We start from the raw sequence: 19,661 nt of genomic DNA, 5'->3' as shown, positions 1-19,661 counted from the left end.
TAAAATAAATTATATAAAATTGGGCTTAAGAAAAGCATAAGACGTGATATACATGCAGGAACTGATTTGGTGAGGGAGAAATTCGCCAAAAGTATGAAATGATAGGAAATTAAGACAAATATTGCGAAAATCAAGACACATTTTGGATTGAAAAAAATCACGACCTTTGGGGGAGGGGAATATGGCTCAAAAGACCCTAGACCACCTATGCAAGTATATGATGGTGACCATCCCTATAGAGCCTGAGTGATGTAAGCACATCAATGTAAACTCGAGGCTGTTGTGACGGCTAGATGACAGAGGAGGATTTGCTAGATATTTTCCAGAGAAATTGCCTTAAGATTGTTTTGGGTAGCCGACTGACTGAGAGTGTCTCAATCAGTAAGCTCTGCGAGAATTGTCGTTCAATCCCGCTTTCTAGGACTATAATGAAAGAAATATTGAGATGCCTGCGACAGATTCTGCAGAGGAAAGCCGACAAACTGCCAAAGATTGTCCTTGTCTGCCAACAATCTAGGGTCAAATGGAAATCAGGTAGCCCCCCAAGGGGGTGAGAGGATGCCGTAAGAAAAGATTTAAGGGAAGGGGGAACTTTTTGGAAGGGAGTAAAGAGGAAGGTTTCGAATAGATTCAGATAGAGGAGGAGCGTGTGTAGCTGTGATGGCCCCATGTGGCTTTTTTCTGCAGTGAGGTGTTAGTAGTAGTAGTAGTAGTTTTGATGATTCCCAACGCCTATGCTAGTCGAATTGGTAAGCATAAAACCGTTTTTCCTTCCTTATTTTTAAAAACCATGGTTGTCCCTAGAGAATTGGTTCTTTGTTTTACTAGCTAACCACTAATCAAGCTGATAGGCTAATGGTCTAATTGCTAAAAGTAGTTGCATATCAACCTTTGGTGCCACAAACCTTGCTATCAAATAAGCCTCATAAAACTAAGTGATTGTACTAATCACTAATTCAACTCTAATAACGCTAAAGGGTTTTTCACCATTAAACTCAATTCAATCGGATTTACCTAAAATTTAAAGGCCACATTCCCCATCTGGGACCTAGCTAATTTTTATTTTTTTGAAGGTTTTTAAAGGATGGAGAGCGGAAAATCTCCCTGTTAGACTTTCACGATTTTTCTGTAGCTAAACAGTTGTCAATTCTAGACTCCCGGTGAGAAAATTTCTATATTGTTACATGTACCTTTTTTTCAACCCTCCCCCCCCCCCGCCCACATCATTTTTTCGGGGCTTCCTTGCCGTTTACCTTAGAATACAAGCAAAGCCCAAATCCCCATTTAGTTCTAAAAATAAGTTCTAGACAATTGCTCTTTGCTTTTACGTGCCCATAGTTCATTCGCTTCAATAACCCTTTTAATAGTATCTGCACTGATTTGGCATAAATTCGAGAGTAAAATCAATGAAGTTTTATACTATTACGTAGAGTGTGACAACTTCCATGTAGTTGATTACCCGCACAAAAATTTAATTTTTTTGGTTTTAAAGGTAGAGTTTTTCCAGCATGAATATTAAAAGGTCCTACAAATAGTATTTGTATTTACATTTTATTTATTTTTGCTATCAGGTGTATTCTGCATAAAAGAAATAGATTGATGGAATTTTATGTGCAGCTAATCCTCCGGAGTTCTCGTGCCGTTGAGAGGAAATCATCTTCAATGGGAGGAAAATACACACAAGGCAGAATCTACTTTCCACAATTTGTGCATAAACTACTTAAAATATAGCATCCTTAAAAGCCATATTACACCAATTAGGAGGGAGCTTTAACCACTCTCTCTGTTCAAAACTTTTCAACTTGGTAGCTTTAGTCCAAATATTTGTATTTTGCTACGTTTTAGATGTGGCTTGCAAGTTTGGATAATTTAAAATTGCTCATGTTGAGACAGATTCCATGCCTGTCTCAACTCTGAAAAGAATGAATCAAGTCCTTTTTACAGTCTGATCCGACCGGATTGCAAATCGTAGCGACGTAAATTTGATCCAAACCCAAAGCCCTATTGGAGTTTATTTTTTAAGGTCAAGACCGGTATTAAATCAAGCCTCACGGACTCTTTCAAGCCTTAACAGAAGGATGGCATAAAGATCGATACTAGAAACTGCATTTATATCCCTAACCCGGCTGTAAATCTATTTCCGAAAGTTTCATTTACATAGCATAACAACTTTCCATGTCAATAAAATTAACTTTTCCCAGAGAGGAAATGGTTTTAAATGATATTGGCGTAAAAAAAATTGGCCACGAGCCCTCTAAAAGTCAATCTTCTAACTCCATTCTCTTCCCTGTTTTTAATCGGATGCTTTCTGTGATTAATTTTAAAAACAAAGTTTTTCCGAGGGAAGTAAAGAGCGAAGTTGAAACTTAAAACGGACAAACATTATTACTTCATAGCCTATTTAATACATATCAATAAAACTAGTACAAATAAACCAACTAATTATATTTCTTCATGCTTTTAGGATTATACAAAACTAGCGCTTTACTGAAAACACAGAAGTTAAGTATAAAAATAGGATCGTTGATTTAAGAGTTAAAAGTGAGTATGTAGCCTGACAACACTTAACGAATCTATAAAGCTTTTCATAGTTTTCGGTAATATACAGTTTAAATTGCAAGAAATATGCTTTAGTATTACTTACTTGAAATGATGATTAAATAAGACATAATATGAACTCTGGAAATCTGATTATTTCTCTCTATACAACAGTGAATTTCAAGCTATGATACAAATTCTAAAGCTAGTCTATAGTCCTAATACTATCAAGATGGCTTTAATTCGAATTTGTCTACAAACTAATCATGACATGTCCTTTTCAGAATCAAAACGAGAGCCAGTCATTGAACTGAGCAATTGTGCAGAAGTGATACCAAATTAAACGTTAAAAAAATAATAAATCAAAATCCTAAAATGGATTGTTGCTTTATCTTAAAAGGGATTGATAATATTTTTATTCTTTAAAGAGTTTCCTTAATTGGTTTCCTTTTACTGTACCAAAACTCCTATAGTATTTTGTATTTTCAGTAAAGCGCTAGTTTTGTATGATCCTAAAAACAAAGGGAAACATAATTATTTGGTTTATTTGTACTAGTTTTATTGATATGTATTAAATAGGCTGCAAAGTAATAATTTTTGTCCGTTTCAAGTTTCAACTTCGCTCTTTACTTCCCTTGAGATTTTTATTTTTTTTTTTAATGAATCTTTTTCGTTTTTTATTAAAATTTAATGTAGAAACAAGGCTGCCATGATCTTTTTTATTTATACGGAATAATGTATGTTTGTCTTAAGTTTTAATGTCACTCCTTAGTTTCAGTTGAAAACTTATTTTTAGTATAATTTCTAATTATCACCGATGTATGGGAGATAAGACACCTCTAGAAAATAATGCTAACAACCTTGACAGCTACGAAAAACTTTCAGTCTATAACATAAAGTTCATATCCATATTTTACAAAACAATACATGTTTTTTCAAGAATGTTTGTTTTTCGATGAGCAAAAAGCTGTGTTTACTCGGCCAAATTCGCCTGAAGGAGCCATAATGAAGACAGGGCTTTATAAATCATCTACTGACTAGCAGAAACTAGAAGGCTACTGTAATAAAAGAGAGCTGTTTAAGGGCTCATTTAAAAGCTTATATTTATACCTAATCGCTTTTTATAAATTTGACTTGATAGTACATTCCCATAAAGAGCATTTTCAATTGTTTCCTCCATTTTTTAAATAAAAAAAGTGCCTTTTCTAATAAAATGACCAAAAAAGGGTGTTTTTCAAAACCTAGGCAGGAGAAAAACTGAAGAGACAAGGTTGTCTCTTCCCTTCGATTACCGCCGTTAGAGCTAGTGCACAGACTTCATCGCGGAGTGAAGTTTGAAGGTTCAATTCAAAACTGTTGATCAATCAAGCTTAATTTTTGGTAGATTTTAGTTGAAAATTTTTTATTTTTAGTTAATTTGTTTTCACAATAATCTTTTACTTTTAAGTTGAGTAGGCGATTTATGAAACTTACTAAGAAGGTCTGGAGCGGGAGTATATGTGAGGGGTTCTTATAAACCTCCAGTTAAGGGCGTTGGACCCTATTATTGCAATGGTACCGTTTTATGCTTATAAACTCTTCCACTTAAGAAGTGGTACCAAAAGTGCCGTTTTAGTGCTATACGGCACTTTTGGATAGTAAAATTGATAAAAAGCACGTAGATATGAGTAATAGGTTTAAAATCAGCCTTCCCGAGATATGCCTTAAAAGTAATCATATCAGTAATCATATGCCTTAAAAGATTATCTGAAAAGTAATCATAAGAAGGGACAGCCCATGATGGAAAAAAAATCCAAGCTGGAATAGAACGCATGATAATCTAATTTGAAGTCCAGCGCTGTACTGATATAACCACGCCTCTAATAATGTCATTTAGTATATTGGTGTTTGTAGGACTTTAATTGCGTAGCTTATTAAGGGGGACTGGAGGAGGAATCTGCAGGAGGGGTTCTTGCAAACCTCCAGTTAAGAGTTTTGGACCATAATTATCACAAGATTTTCCACTTAAGAAGTGGCACCAAAAATGTTGTTTTTCAGTGCTATATCTCACTTACGAATGGTAGAATTGATAAAAAGCACTTAGATATGAGCAAAAGTTTTCTAATGAGCCATTAGACATCACTCTAAAAAGTTCTGGTAGTTCACTAGCCCTAGCTTTTCCACTTGAGACATGACACCAAAAGTGCCGTTTTAACTGCCATTTGGAACTTTCTGAGGGTAGAATTTATCAGAAGAAAGTAGACATGACCAATATTTTTTACATGAGCTATCAAAAATCTATCTAACATATTCTGGTAACGCGCTAGCCCAACCCTCGAGAAACGGCATAAAAAGTGCCTTTTTTCGTGCCATATGGCACTTGCAGACGGCGGAATTTATATAAACCACGTACATATGAGAAAAAGCTTTTGAATGAGCTCTTAAGCATTTCTCTATGATATTCTAGTAACCCGCTAGGCCTAGAAAAAAGAACAAAAACGACCGTTTTAACTTTTAGATACTATGCGCTGTGGTTCGCTCTAGATTGCAGCTAATGCTACAACCATGACAAAGAGTTCATTGCAAATCATCCGCAAAAACTAGTTAACATTAAAATCTGTGAAATCTAATAGATTGTAGAATTTGTAAAAACCTAATAAAGATAAGCAATAGCTTATAATTGAGCCATTAAACATCTATCTACGACGGTGTGGTAGCCTGCTAGTATTTCAGTAGCTTACTGATGAGCAGACGAGTTATGAAACTTACTAAGGGGGCTGGGAGGGAACTGAATGGGAGGGGTTCTTGTGAACCTCCAGTTCAGGGTTCTGGAACAGAGCTATTACAATAGTACCTGTTTTGTAATTCAAAGCTTTTCCACTTAAGAAGTGGCACCAAAAGTGTTGGTTTCAGTGCTATATCACACTTAAGAATGGTAAAATTGAAAAAAAAAACCACTTATATAAGAGCAATAGCTTTTAAATGAGTCATTAAATATCACTCTTATAAGTTCTGCTAGTCCAATAGCCCTAGCTTTTCTACTTGAGACACGGCACCAAAAGTGCCGTTTTTAGTGCCATTTGGAATTTACTGATGGTGGAACTCATAGGAAAGCCATAGATATGAGCAATATCTTTTATATGAGCTATAAAAGATCTGTCTACGATGTTCTGGTGGCCAACTCGCGCCACCCCTTGAGAAATGGCACAAAAAGGCCTGTTTTAGTGCCATATGGCACTTGCAGATGGCGGAATTTATAAAAAGCACGTAAATATGAGAATTAAGTTTTGAATGAGCCATTAAGCATTTTTCTATGGTGTTCTGGTAGCCCACTACGCCTGTTGAAAAAAAAGAAAGATAAAAAAAGAAAAAAAATGGGAGACAGATCAGTGCTATCGAAACCAAAAAATTGATTTTCCTTGTTGTTCAGGGAGGGGACTGTAATTTCCCTCTACAAGGTTTTCGACCATGTTGATTCCAGTGGTACATTTTTCATTTTAATCTGACACCATTTTCGAGGGGTTTGAGGTTTTTTTCGAAATCACCATAAATTACTTTTCGCAATAAACTTTTACTTTTTGATTCAGTGTCAGATTTTTTCTCACTATGCAGTTTTTTTTTTTTTAAAACGCGTTTTTCAACTTTTGATTACTATGGGCTGTGGTTCGCTCTTTACTAGGTTGCAGCTGCCGCTGCAATCAAGAAACAACGTCCAAACACACGATTGGTCCGGCGATGGGAACAACTATTTTAGCCATCTAATGTTTTCACAATACTTACGTTTAAAAATTTCTGAAAGATCTATAGAACTAACAGTGTTAGATTTCCTTATTCGACTGAAAGTATTCGATATTTCAGAACGAAAGCCATTTTTTCTTGTGTTTAAATGGTGTTTGAAATTCTTCATTTTCTTGCTTGTAGCCTCTGTAATTTTCGATATTCCATAGGTGGATGCATTCCCCGAATCTCTTGACTTCTGTGAAATACTGTCCTTGAAAGAAAAAGTCAAAGTTATTTGTATCTTTAGCGAAAACGAAACTCACGAAACTCAAGAAAACATAAACTTTAAGGATTTAGAATTTAGAACAGGATTTAATACCACTACGCCATAAGTAGTAACCTATAGCAATTTTCAATTGAATTAAAAATCAAGGAAAATCTGATTAATTTATGCATAAAGATTAGTGAAGCGACATTATTATAATCATAGGCTCCATTATTATAGAGGCTCCACTGTGCCAGGTAAAGAAAGGAAAGTAATTGCCAAGTAATTACCTCTAAAACATTATAGGTACATAAAGGGATGATTCTTGGGGGAAATAGGGGTGGGTATGTAAAGGAGCTTTTCCAGAGGCTTTATTATAGAGGCTCCACTGTGCCAGGTAAAGAGAGGAAAGTAATTGCCAAGTAATTACCTCTAAAACATTATAGGTACATAAAGGGATGATTCTTGGGGGAAATAGGGGTGGGTTTGTAAAGGAGCTTTTCCAGAGGCTTTATTATAGAGGCTCCACTGTGCCAGGTAAAGAAAGGAAAGTAATTGCCAAGTAATTACCCCTAAAACATTATAGGTACATAAAGGGATGATTCTTGGGGGAAATAGGGGTGAATATGTAAAGGAGCTTTTCCAATGTGAGGGGTGAGGGATTGAAAAAACGAAAGTACATTTTAGGCTCAATTATCTATTTTTCTCACAAACCTAAGGCTAATGTTGTCATATAGAAACGACATTGAATTGGCAGTACATTAAGCATATATTTTAACGATAGTAATTTGTTTTCCTCAAAATTTAGTAATTAAGAATTTCTCAGGCTGTTGATTGCAGATATGAATCTACCTCCTCTGGGTATCTCTTATGAGCTTAACTTTCTGAACTTGTTGATAACAAATTTTAGTCTTGTGCTGCAATACACAAATATTTAATCGAAAAACATAAATCATATTTCACAAATAATTGTTGATTTCACCAAAGTTAGTATTTATGGATTTCTTGACGTAGTAAATCTCAGGCTGAAATTATATTTTTGGACTAAAAAATTTAAAGTCATTAAATAAACCACAAATGTGTTTCCGAGATGTTTGTCCTAAATTTGAGTCGAGGATTTTGGCCAAAATCGATGCTTTTGGCTGAAATGGCAGATCTATCTGTCCTCAACTTTCGTCGACAACCATTTTCCAGACAAATTCTCGTTAATATTAACGAAAACGAGCTGTAGTTCGTTTCTAGAACCCCCAAAGAGTTTCAGAGTTGATTACAAAAGTTTTATTTGCAACGTTCATCTACTTTCTTTGAAATATTAATGAGGGCTGGTCCAGAAAGCGATTGTTTACACTAAGTTGTTACTGCTAATACATTTTTTCTTCATTTTTGGAATATGGAATATGAAGATGCAGTCGTTTCATCCATATTTAAGCAGGTAATTCCATTGCAAACGCAAAACATATTTAGATCAGATCATAAATGCAAAATGAACTTGAGGGTAAAAGAAAACTAGTTCGTAAAACTTAGTTGTTGATGGAATAGCGAATATAAAATAAATCTCCAAATATTGGGCTATTCGCTAAACATACATTATTAAACCAAAGAAAACAGATTTTATTTTTTAGCCAACACTTTTAGCATTTCCTAGAAGTGCAGTAAAAGCCGAAAATTAATATTTATATGTTTTTTTTAAAAATAGTGCACAAATGATAAGAAATCAAACATTTAGATCATTCGAAAAAAGTAGAAAGTGCCGCTTGATTAACCGCCCCAAGTCTAAATGTGAAGAAAAGAAAGAAATATGAATCAACTTCTCCTATTTATGTAAAAATGCTTGATTGAAAAGTCTAGTTTATTAGCATTAAGATTTTTATTAAATAAATTATCATTATTTTTTAATTTTTAGTTCAATTTACCAGAGTGTTGATACCGTTGGGTCTTGTAAATCTGTCTTTTAATTTTTTTTCTTCTTCTGTTAGTGTTTCATACCAAGAAGAAATTGTAAATTGCAAGTGGTAACCTCTTCGTTTCCTTTGCTACTAAATAGGCCTAAGCATCTTTGCGTGACGAATTTCCTCTAATTGGTTATCAACTTCTGCTCATATTACGAAAAACGAGTAATCGTAGTTCAATTGCTCTCAACTTCATTTCTGAAATTTTTAAGCAAGGTAAAAAATGGATAAACATTACAAATTTGTTTCTTGTGACAAATTAACTCAGAAATTGAAAAGAAAAAGAAGAAATTTACTCCGTTTGCTCTGGGATAGCCTAGTAAAATGAGAGAATTTGAGAAAATTTCTTCTATTAATGTGTATGACCGTCCCTATAATCATTAATTTAGCTCATTAAGCATAGAGCATTTGCAGTGGAAAAATTCTTCATGATATAATGCAGCCTCTTAGAAAAACAAACTATGAAAGTCCTCTTTTTTGTCAGTCTTTCAGTGAATTTTGAAACCTCCCCCTCCCCAAGCCCGTTGAACAAGCCCTTGCAATTGTTAAGGTTGAAATGAGCACATCGCTAAAATACAAACTGCAAAATATAAAACACAGTTCATGACTTTTTCTGAAATGGGGAATTTGCAAGTTTTATTTTACGCTTTGAGTACTTTTTTCATCTTGTGCCAAAAAAAACAAGACTATCCCCGAGCGACATTCCTAATTGATAGGAAAATTCATCGAAAATTACTAGCAATAATTTTCAGCGTGCGGGTAACTCAACCCAATTCAACTCAGCCACCATTCAGCTCAACCCCATGCAACTCCACACCCCATTTAACTCAACCCCCATTCAAATCAACTCCCAATCAATTCGACTCTGATTCAATTCAACCCCATGCAACCCAACCCTTGTATAACTCACTCAACCTCTGTATAACTCAACCCTCATTCGAAATAGAGCCATTCAATTTAACTCGATATAACTAATTTTTGGTCAAACATAACTACTTAAGGGGACTCGTCCGGCACTTTAAAGGATCACCCTATTTCGTCCATTAAATACTTGTTTAGTTTGCGTGGTCAAACTATTTAGAATTAATTTAGCGATCTTCTCATAACTTCTAAGACATAGCATATATTAAATACGTAACCTAACCTAACCTAGGTACCTCCCCCCCTGAACCCAAAAAACCAACAGTTTAAATATCGTAACGCAATGAAAACCACGCTATGCATTACATTACTCTATAGCGGTCTCTTGAATTAACCCGTCAAAAACGGGTTTTCGTGACTTGTGGCCCATATAGTGCACAAGTACCGATTTTTCTTCAAGAGTTCAGAAAAGGAAAATCCCTGAGAGTGTACTACCATACTTGCTATCGAAAGGCTTAGATTCAGCTCAAATGAAATATTGTTTGAGAAATTGGGCAGCTTTGGGAGTTTCCTGCAGTGCTACACGCTTTGATTGTTAACATTGCCGACACAGAGGACGTAAAGTTTCATTGTTTTTCAATCAAATTTCACAGTCAAACCACAAATTTACATTAGCTCTCGATTGCGGCTAGTCAACTGGAAAAATTCGCTAATGAGCCCTTTGTCTTTGAGACGGTCAACCGACGCTGAGTGAAATTTAAGAGAAATGAATCTCTTTAAAATGTTTGTGGACATGTCTTTTTTATATAAGGATTTATTTTAGAAAAAGTGAATAAAACTTTCAATTCAAAAGTTTTAAGTTAACAGTCACAATGATTAAAATGCAATAAATTTACCGCACATATTCGTTTTTGTTGCAATAGAGCCATAAGTTTCTGTTTGCACGCGGAAACACGTTCCTTGGTAAAACTTGTTACTAAAAGTTGAAACGATGCTTTAGGTTGAACAAGAAATAACTGAGTTAATGATATAGATCGAGGGACTGCCCACTTTCGAAAAGTAACGGATACCATGTGGAGCCTGTCACGTGTGGTGGAAGCGTAGAGAAAGGGTATCAAGGCTCAGCGTTGAGTTTAGCATCTGCAAAGGAAACAAATGGCACTCTGAGCCCAACTTGTACACTTTTCGTGTGAAATACACCCTTTTTTTTTTACCAAAGAGGGGAGGCAAGAGAGTGAAAATAACTCTTTTCGGTTGTTAGTTTTCATTCACTTTAAACGTCAGTAGTTGGTAACTTCGTCAGAAGTGTAATTAACCCAAGGAACGGGGTAACCAACTTACACATTTTTCATTTGATATGCACTCTTCTATGCCTCAGAGACGATGCGCAAGCTTTGGTAGCCCTGCGCGTGCAAATTTTTTGACTTGCACTCTTTTGAGCAAAAAATACTCTTTTTTACCTTGATTTGCACTCTTTTTGGACGTCAGTTGTTGGCAACCATTCTCTGAGCAACAGACCGGATAGTAAATAGTGGGTAGTCCACCAAGAAGGACACCCGAGGAGGTAACTAAATTGCAACATTATCTTAAGACGCTACCTGAGAAATATCTTTGTTATGATCATCTTCTGACTCGAATGGATCTTCAAAATCATCAATGACATGATCAGGAACAGGCGAAAGACTTTTATTAATGACTTCATAGAGTGTTTCATAATGATTGCTAGATTCTTCAGGAATTCTTTCTGTTTCAGATTCACCTAGAAATAAAAACGACAATCTTTACGTTTTACGTTCGTATACACTGACCCTTTTTTTTAACTAGCTGTCTCCTCAGCTTGTGTATGGTCAGCCATGTATCTTCACTTTCACTTAAACAGATGCTATTGAATTTTGTATTCAAAATGAAATTAAACTTAACTACCTATCGATCAAAGTTTTATTACTGCAACTATCATGAGAGCGATATTCGCGAATTGGTGATAATAACTACACTTGGAATGCGAATCCGACCTGCAAGTAGAGAGTACTTCTGGATAAGGATTTTAACACAAGATTCAAAGTAGTACCCCCTTGGCTTCAAAAGAACTAACGAGTTCTACTATTTGCTTTAGACCTACTTTGTAAACCATTAACTGCATGAAATGAACATTATTTCCGAAAGCTATGCAGAATCATAACAGAGACAAAATTAATACCATAATGCCAGTTTCAGTCTATGACTTTTCTTCGGACTTTTCAATCTCAACTGAGTCTTAAGCTTAAGATCTCTTTATCTATGGTAAATGGGTATATTATGACACAAAAGAAATAAGGTGGCGCGGTTTATATTTTGACATGGCTTTGTTTATAAAACATTTAACAGACACAAAAATCTACTTGCAGCGACCAAAGCTACTCGGTTTATTTACATAACCAATCTGTGAATTTGACATAGAATATGGAAATAAAATACAAAATTCTGAGAACTTTTTTACAGAAGCTTATTTTGTTGAGACAAGTAGATTGGGACAAAGGAATCGTGGTCAATTTTCAAATATTTTACCTATTCAGTCGACGTGAGGACAACTTTCACTAGAAGGTCTTTCAAATTGGTCAGCATGGCTTTACATTCAATAGGATCATATTTTAAATATTCGTAAGCGCTAAGAATGGTTATTGGGAAGTAGGAATCCTTATAATGGCGAAGTTTTGAATGTTAAATGAAATATCACACTCAAATTCTTCCCTCCACAGAGGGGGGTGGGTTATCCCAAGATCAAGATTACTGTATACTCCCATGTCCTTTAACAATCTGAACATTACCATCCAGACCTAGCTTATTTGGCATTTCAGATTCTAGTTCCCCGACGAATAAACCAAATCCTTCTTATCAATCTGGAGAGGGGTGCAACTTGTCTAACCTCCTTTCATCTGACTGAATATATTTCCGAACAGACAACATCCTTCTATTAAAGATTTGGAGAATATTTTTTTGTCTGAACAGAAGTGGATAGAGGGCACACCTACAAAATCAAGATTTTTTCAAATAAACTTTGCGGCCTGGAAAATTTGCAAATTTTTAACCTAGGACCCCACTTTCCTTCCTCAATCTTTATTAATTCCATTGGACAAATGGCCAAAGAAAACAAATAAAAGCGCTATTCAAACATTTTTTTTTTTATTATTATGCCCTTGTTAAGGAGCAAAAAAAATTGATCCCCAATAAAGTGTCGTTCTCACAATTTTGTACTTCGGAATAACAATTATTGTTGAACGTTTTAACACCAAAATTACGAGAAAGCCATTCGGTTTGCGGCTAAGAAAAGCCTTATAAAAATCTGGCAGTCCCAAGGAAAAACTCCCACTCGGTGGTGAATTTCATAGCATATCTTGTTTTTAGGCTTTGCCTAATTCATTCTCAATTTCTGTATCAAACAGTTCGTGGTAACGAACTGTAAGTAAGGAGCGACCCGGCTCAATGGTAACCGAAACTCTAAAAAACGGGATTTTGATACCAATAGATACATCAAAAGAATCAGATTTTAATTTTGATTTCAAATATATAAGTTTCATTAAGTTTAATCTTACCCATCAAAAGTTACGTGCCTGAGAAAATTTGGCTGATTTTCGAAAAAAGGGGAAAGACCCCTAAAAGTTATAGAACCTTAATGAAAATCACACCATCATATTCAGCGTATCAGAGAACCCTACTGTAGAGTATTCAAGCTCCTATCTACAAAAATGTGGAATTTTACATTTTTTGCCAGAAGAAAGATCACGGATGCGTGTTTATTTGTTTGTTTGTTTGTTTGTTTTTTTGTTTTTTTTTTTTCCCAGGGGTGATCGTATCGACCCATTGGTCCTAGAATATTGTGGAAAGACTCGCTGGAACGAAAACTTAAAGTTTTAGTACTATTTTTAAGCGACCAAAAAATGGAGAGCAACTAGATCCCCTCCCATAGCTATTTTTTTTCCAAAATCATTTAATAAAAGGTTCTAAATAGCCATTTTGATCACCATGGTCGACAATATGATAAACAGGTCTTTGAGGCTGACTTGAGCCCCCCACGTCCCCCGGGGGAGGGCTTTATGTTATGAACTTTACTAAAGTTTAAAAGATCGGAGTGGTTAATGGGAAGTATACAGACTTTTTAAGAGGCGATTTTTTCTGGTAGGTGGGGGAAGGAGAGGGTGGGGGGCTATATGGAAGGATCTTTCCATGAAGGAAGTTTTCATGGGGGAAGGGACATTGCTATGAAGGGGGCGCCGGATTTCCCAGCATTATTAAAGAAAAAGATCAGGAATTAAATAAAAAAACAAGTTTTTCAACTGATCAACTGATTGTGATTAAGAGGTTATTTTTAAAGAACTGTAAAAAAAATTCGAACTATAGTTTAAAGAGCAGGGTATTGACTAGGGGGCGAACCCCCTAATATACGTGTTAAAAATTTATGAATATAGAAGTTCGTTACGTAAGTTAATTCTAAGTTACGTATATTTATTACTAATAAAAACGTTCGTAAATAAAATTAAACAAGTTTCGAGAAAGCCATTTAACCAAATATAATATGCAAATTTTGTTTTAATTATTCATGTACGGTGAGCCAAAATCAAAACCTGCATTAATTCAAAAACGTTCAAAAATTAAATAAAAAAAACAAGTTTTTTAACTGAAAGTAAGGAACGACGTTAAAACTTAAAACGAACAGAAATTATTCCGTATATGAAGGGGGCTGTCTCCTCCTCAACGCCTCGCTCTTTACGCTAAAGTTTGACTTTCTCACAACTCTATTTTTTTAAACAATAAAAAAATTTTAGCGTAAAGAGCGAGGCGTTGAGGAGGGGACAGCCCCCTTCATATACGGAATAATTTCTGTTCGTTTTAAGTTTTAACGTCGTTCCTTACTTTCAGTTAAAAAAACTTGTTTTTTTTATTTAATTTGAATCAAAGAGTAAACTTCAGTTTAAATGTTTTAAATACGCACCTGTAAATTCAGTTGTTTCAAGTTTTAATGTTGTTTTTCACTTCCTTGCGAAAAACAACTTATTCTTTATTAGATAAAGTAATGCCAATCAAACCTTAAAACTGTGAAAAGTTTATGTAGTAGACTTGACCAAATCGGAATATCCAAGTAATCAAGGACAGTTGTTGATTTGGCTGACAGTTGTTGAGTTGTTGATTTTCGTTCACAAATACTATTTGTTACTTCGGCATTACACAAGACTGTAAAATTTTGGTATCGTGAAATTTTCAGGTCAACAATCAATATAGCCTATATTGGCATAACAGACCGAAATCTAAATTATTTAGAGGTACAGATGTAAGTAGAGGAGGGGGTGTTACTCGTGTCACGCACCCCTGCTGCCACCTACAACTTTTTTTACATAATTTATTCAAGGATTATCGATCGAGTCTAATGTGGGTGTGTCAAGGTCAATCGATCTGTTGTTGTTGTTTGGCCACGTGCGAATGACACGAGTGATGATTTACATAATCGATGGTTGAATTATTGATTCACGAGCATAGCACCTGTGAACTTGATTTACATAATAGATAGGGGACATTATTGATTCACGAAGGGGAGAATTAGTAAACATTAAGGCTTCTTTAATCTTAGGTCTGAGGAAGGGGGAATTAAGAAACAAACATGGCTTCATTGTTGTTTGGTTAGCTAAACCTGAGAAATAGCACCTGTGAACTTGATTTACACAATCGCTAGGGGAAATTATTGATTCACGACGGGGAGAATTAAGAAACATTAAGGCTTCTTTAATCTTAGGTCTGATGGATAAACATTCTTTAGGACAGAGAAAAAAATTAATATTCTATTTTTAAATAGGGCTTCATTGATCTTTAGTGTCAGGAATTATAATTGACATCACATGTTATCTTGGAATTATGCGGGAGTCTAAAGAGATAGAAATTCTATTTTTAAATACTGCTTCACGGAGCTTTAAGTCGGAGAGATAAATTGATATTCTAACGAAACCCTAATAGTTTAGCTAGGAAAATTTATGAGATGAAGAGATTAACGTAGGAAAGGGTTTCCTAGAAATTTGAAATGCGTTAGCGCAGAGATGCCAAACAAAAGGAACACCCTGAAATTACGTTTAGTGATTATTTGGGCGAAACCGTTTTAGACAGGTTATGGAACTATTTCGGCGAAACAGATAGAGACATTTTAAAAGAAGATTTTTGAAGAGATTTTGGAGGAGGTTTTGAGTGTGGTCGTTATAATACACAAGTTCCATTTGAACAGTGTTGTGAGGTCCCCTACCCCAACCCCAAAGGGTTCCAATCCCCCACCCCAACCCCGAAGGAAGCCCCCGGTCCTCAAAGGTCCACCGGGCTCCCAAAGGCCCTCCACCGGTCCCCAAATGTCCCCCAGGCCCCCAACTGCCCCCCGGACACTCAAAGGTCCCCCAAGCTCCCAAGGGCCACCGGCACCCCCAAAGGCCCACCCCAGACCCTCAACGGCCATCCCCGGGCCCCCCAAAGGCCCATCGAGCTCCCAAAGGACCAACGGGGTCCCAAAGGCCCTCCACCGATCCCCCAATGTCCCCCCGCCCCCCAAAGGCCCTCCCTGTGCCCCCCAGGCCCGCCCTGTGCCCCAAAGGCCCTCCCCCGGCCCCCCTCCTCCTCCTCCTCCCACCTCCTCCTCCTCCTCCTCCTCCTCCTCCTCCTCCTCCTCCCACCTCCTCCCCCTCCTCCTCATCCCTCCTCCTCCCACCTCATCCCTCCTCCTCCTCCCTCTTTCTCCTCCTCCCCTCTCCTCCCCCCCCCTTCCCTCCCCATTTTTTATACTTTTTTTGTTCATTGAGACACAGAACGACCCCCCCCCCCCCCCCCCCCCCCCCTCCAAAGGTCTGATTTTTTCAAAGTTCATTTTGAATTTCTTTCATTGAAATGCAAGAGTTGGAATATTTCAGTAGTGTTTGGTTGTGGTTTACCTTGTCACAGTTACATTTTCTTGATTTTTCAAAGTTCATTTTGAATTTCTTTCGTTGAAATGCAAGAGTTGGAATATTTCAGTAGTGTGATGTTGTAGTTTACCATGTCACAGTTACATTCCCTTAATTTTTCAAAGTTCATTTTGAATTTCTTTCGTTGAAATGCAAGAGTTGGAATATTTCGCTAGTGTGATGTTGTAGTTTACCCTGTCACAGTTACATTCCCTTAATTTTTGATAGTACATTTTGAATTTCTTTCGTTGAAATGCAAGAGTTGGAATATTTCAGTAGTGTTTGGTTGCGGTTTACCATGTCACAGTTACATTACCTTAATTTTTGATAGTACATTTTGAATTTCTTTCTTTGAAATGCAAGAGTTGGAATATTTCAGTAGTGTTTGGTTGCGGTTTACCTTGTCACAGTTACATTTTCTTGATTTTTCAAAGTTCATTTTGAATTTCTTTCATTGAAATGCAAGAGTTGGAATATTTCAGTAGTGTTTGGCTGCGGTTTACCATGTCACAGTTACATTCCCTTAATTTTTGATAGTCCATTTTGAATTTCTTTCGTTGAAATGCAAGAGTTTGAATATTTCAGTAGTCTTTGGTTGCGGTTTACCTTGTCACAGTTACATTTTGTTGATTTTTAAATGTTAATTTTGAATTTCTTTAATTGAAATGCACGAGTTGGAATATTTCAGTATTGTTTGGTCATGGTTTACCTTGTCACAGTAACATTTTCATGATTTTTCAAAGTTCATTTTGAATTTATTTCTTTGAAATTCAAGAGTTGGAATATTTCAGTAGTGGTTTGTTGCTGTTTACCTTGTCACAGTTACATTCCCTTAATTTTTCAAAGTTCATTTTGAATTTCTTTCGTTGAAATGCAAGAGTTGGAATATTTCACTAGTGTTTGGTTGTGGTTTACCATGTCACAGTTACATTAACTTAATTTTTCAAAGTTCATTTTGAATTTCTTTCGTTGAAATGCAAGAGTTGGAATATTTCACTAGTGTTTGGTTGAGGTTAACCTTGTCACAGTTACATTTTCTTTATTTTTCAATGTTCATTTTGTTTTTATTTATTTTTATTGCTAGAGTTGGACTCTTTCAGTAGTGTTTGGTAGTGGTTTACCTTGTCACAGTTACATTCTCTTTATTTTTCAAAGTTCATTTTGAATTTCTTTAGTTGAAATGCAAGAGTTGGAATATTTCAGTAGTGTTTGGTTGCGGTTTACCTTGTCACAGTTACATTCCCATAATTTTTCAAAGTTCATATTGAATTTCTTTCGTTGAAATGCAAGAGTTGGAATATTTCAGTAGTGTTTGGTTGTGGTTTACCTTGTCACAGTTACATTTTCCTGAATTTTCAAAGTTTATTTTGAATTTCTTTTATTGAAATGCAAGAGTTGGAATATTTCACTAGTGTTTGGTTGTGGTTTACCTTGTCACAGTTACATTTTCCTGATTTTTCAAAGTTTATTTTGAATTTCTTTCATTGAAATGCAAGAGTTGGAATATTTCAGTAGTGTTTGGTTGTGGTTTACCTTGTCACAGTTACATTTTCCTGATTTTTCAAAGTTCAATTTGAATTTCATTCGTTGAAATGCAATAGTTGGAATATTTCAGTAGTGTGAGGTGGTGGTTTACCGTGTCACAGTTACATTTTCTTGATTTTTCAAAGTTCATTTTGAATTTCTTTCGTTGAAATGCAAGAGTTGGAATATTTCAGTAGTGTTTGGTTGTGGTTTACCTTGTCATAGATACATTTTCATGATTCTTCAAAGTTCTTTTTGAATTTCATTCGTTGAAATGCAAGAGTTGGAATATTTCAGTAGTGTTTGTTTGTGGTTTACCTTGTCAAAGATACATTTTCTTGATTATTCAAATTTCATTTTGAATTTCTTTCGTTGAAATGCAAGAGTTGGAATATTTCAAAAGTGTTTGGGTGTGGTTTCCATTGTCACAGTTACATTTTCTTGATTTTTCAAAGTTCATTTTGAATTTCTTTCGTTGAAATGAAAGAGTTGGAATATTTCAGTAGTGTTTGATTGTGGTTTACCCTGTCACAGTTACATTTTCTTGATTTTTCATAGTTCATTTTGAATTTCTTTCGTTGAAATGCAAGAGTTGGAATATTTCAGTAGTGTTTGGTCGTGGTTTACCTTGTCACAGTTACATTTTCGTGATTTTTAAAAGTTAATTTTAAATTAATTAGGTTTAAATGAAATAGTTGTACTATTACAGAAGAGTTTGGTTGTTGTTTAAATTGTCACAGTTACATTTTCGTGATTTTTCAAAGCTCATTTCGAATTTCTTTCATTGAAAAGCAAGAGTTGGACTATTTCAGTAGTGTTTGGTCGTGGTTTACCTTGTCACAGTTACATTTTCGTGATTTTTTAAAGTTCATTTTAATTTCTTTCATTGAAATGCAAGAGTTGGAATATTTCAGTAGTGTTTTGTTTTGATTTACCTTGACACAGTTACATTTTCTTGTTTTTTCAAAGTTCATTTTGAATTTCTTTCATTGAAATGCAAGAGTTGGAATATTTCAATAGTGTTTGGTTGTGGTTTACCTTGTCACAGTTACATAATCTTTATTTTTCAAAGTTCATTTTTAATTAATATATTTTAAATTAAAGAGATTGACTATTTTAGTAGTGTTTGTTTGTGGTTTACCTTGTCACAGTTAAAATTTCTTGATTTTTCAAAGTTCATTTTGAATTTCTTTCGTTGAAATGCAAGAGTTGGAATATTTCAGTAGTGTGATGGTTGTGGTTTACCTTGTCACAGTTACATTTTCGTGATTTTTTAAAGTTCATTTTGAATTTCTTTCGTTGAAATGCAAGAGTTGGAATATTTCAGGAGCGTTTTGTTACGGTTTACCATTTCAAACTTTCATTTTTATGTTTTTTAAAAGCTCATTTTTAATTTATGTAGCTGAAAATATAGATTTTTAATATTAAAGAATTGTTTGGTTTTGGTATACATATTACCATTTAAATAGTAATGTATATTAATTTTTCATTTTGATTTTATTTCATAGAAATGAAAGAGTTGGAATATTTCAGTAGTGTTTGGTTTTGGTTTTACCTTGTCACAGTTACATTTTCCTGATTTTTCAATGTTTATTTTGAATTTCTTTCAATGAAATGCAAGAGTTGGAATATTTCAATAGTGTATGGTTATGGTATACCTTGTCACAGTTACATTTTCTTGATTTTTCAATGTTCATTTTGAATTTCTTTAGTTGAAATGCAAAAGTTGGAATATTTCAATAGTGTTTGGTTGTGGTTCACCTTGTAACACTTACATTTTCTTGATTTTTCAAAGTTCATTTTGAATTTTTTTCATTGAAATGCAAGAGTTGGAATATTTCAGTAGTGTTTGGTTGTGGTTTACCCTGTCAGAGTTACATT

General features: G+C 35.1%; 1 protein-coding gene across 1 annotated transcript in view; it reads right to left on the bottom strand.

The window, feature by feature from the left end:
* The window catches only part of LOC148949351 (uncharacterized), a 157,279-nt gene that overhangs the window by 29,779 nt on the left and 107,839 nt on the right, over positions 1 to 19,661 (bottom strand). Inside the window, exons 6-7 of the mRNA XM_089092681.1 lie at positions 10,911 to 11,071; positions 6,298 to 6,508 (exon numbers count right to left, since the gene is read on the bottom strand). Coding sequence (XP_088948807.1) covers positions 6,298 to 6,508; positions 10,911 to 11,071 — 372 coding nt within the window. The remainder of the gene's footprint in view (positions 1 to 6,297; positions 6,509 to 10,910; positions 11,072 to 19,661) is intronic.

Source organism: Artemia sp. Qi Xiang Cuo, chromosome 8, assembly GCF_049724085.1.
Source record: "Artemia sp. Qi Xiang Cuo chromosome 8, ASM4972408v1, whole genome shotgun sequence".
NCBI classification, from domain to species: domain Eukaryota; kingdom Metazoa; phylum Arthropoda; class Branchiopoda; order Anostraca; family Artemiidae; genus Artemia; species Artemia sp. Qi Xiang Cuo.
This window is presented reverse-complemented; position numbering and strand designations above follow the sequence as displayed.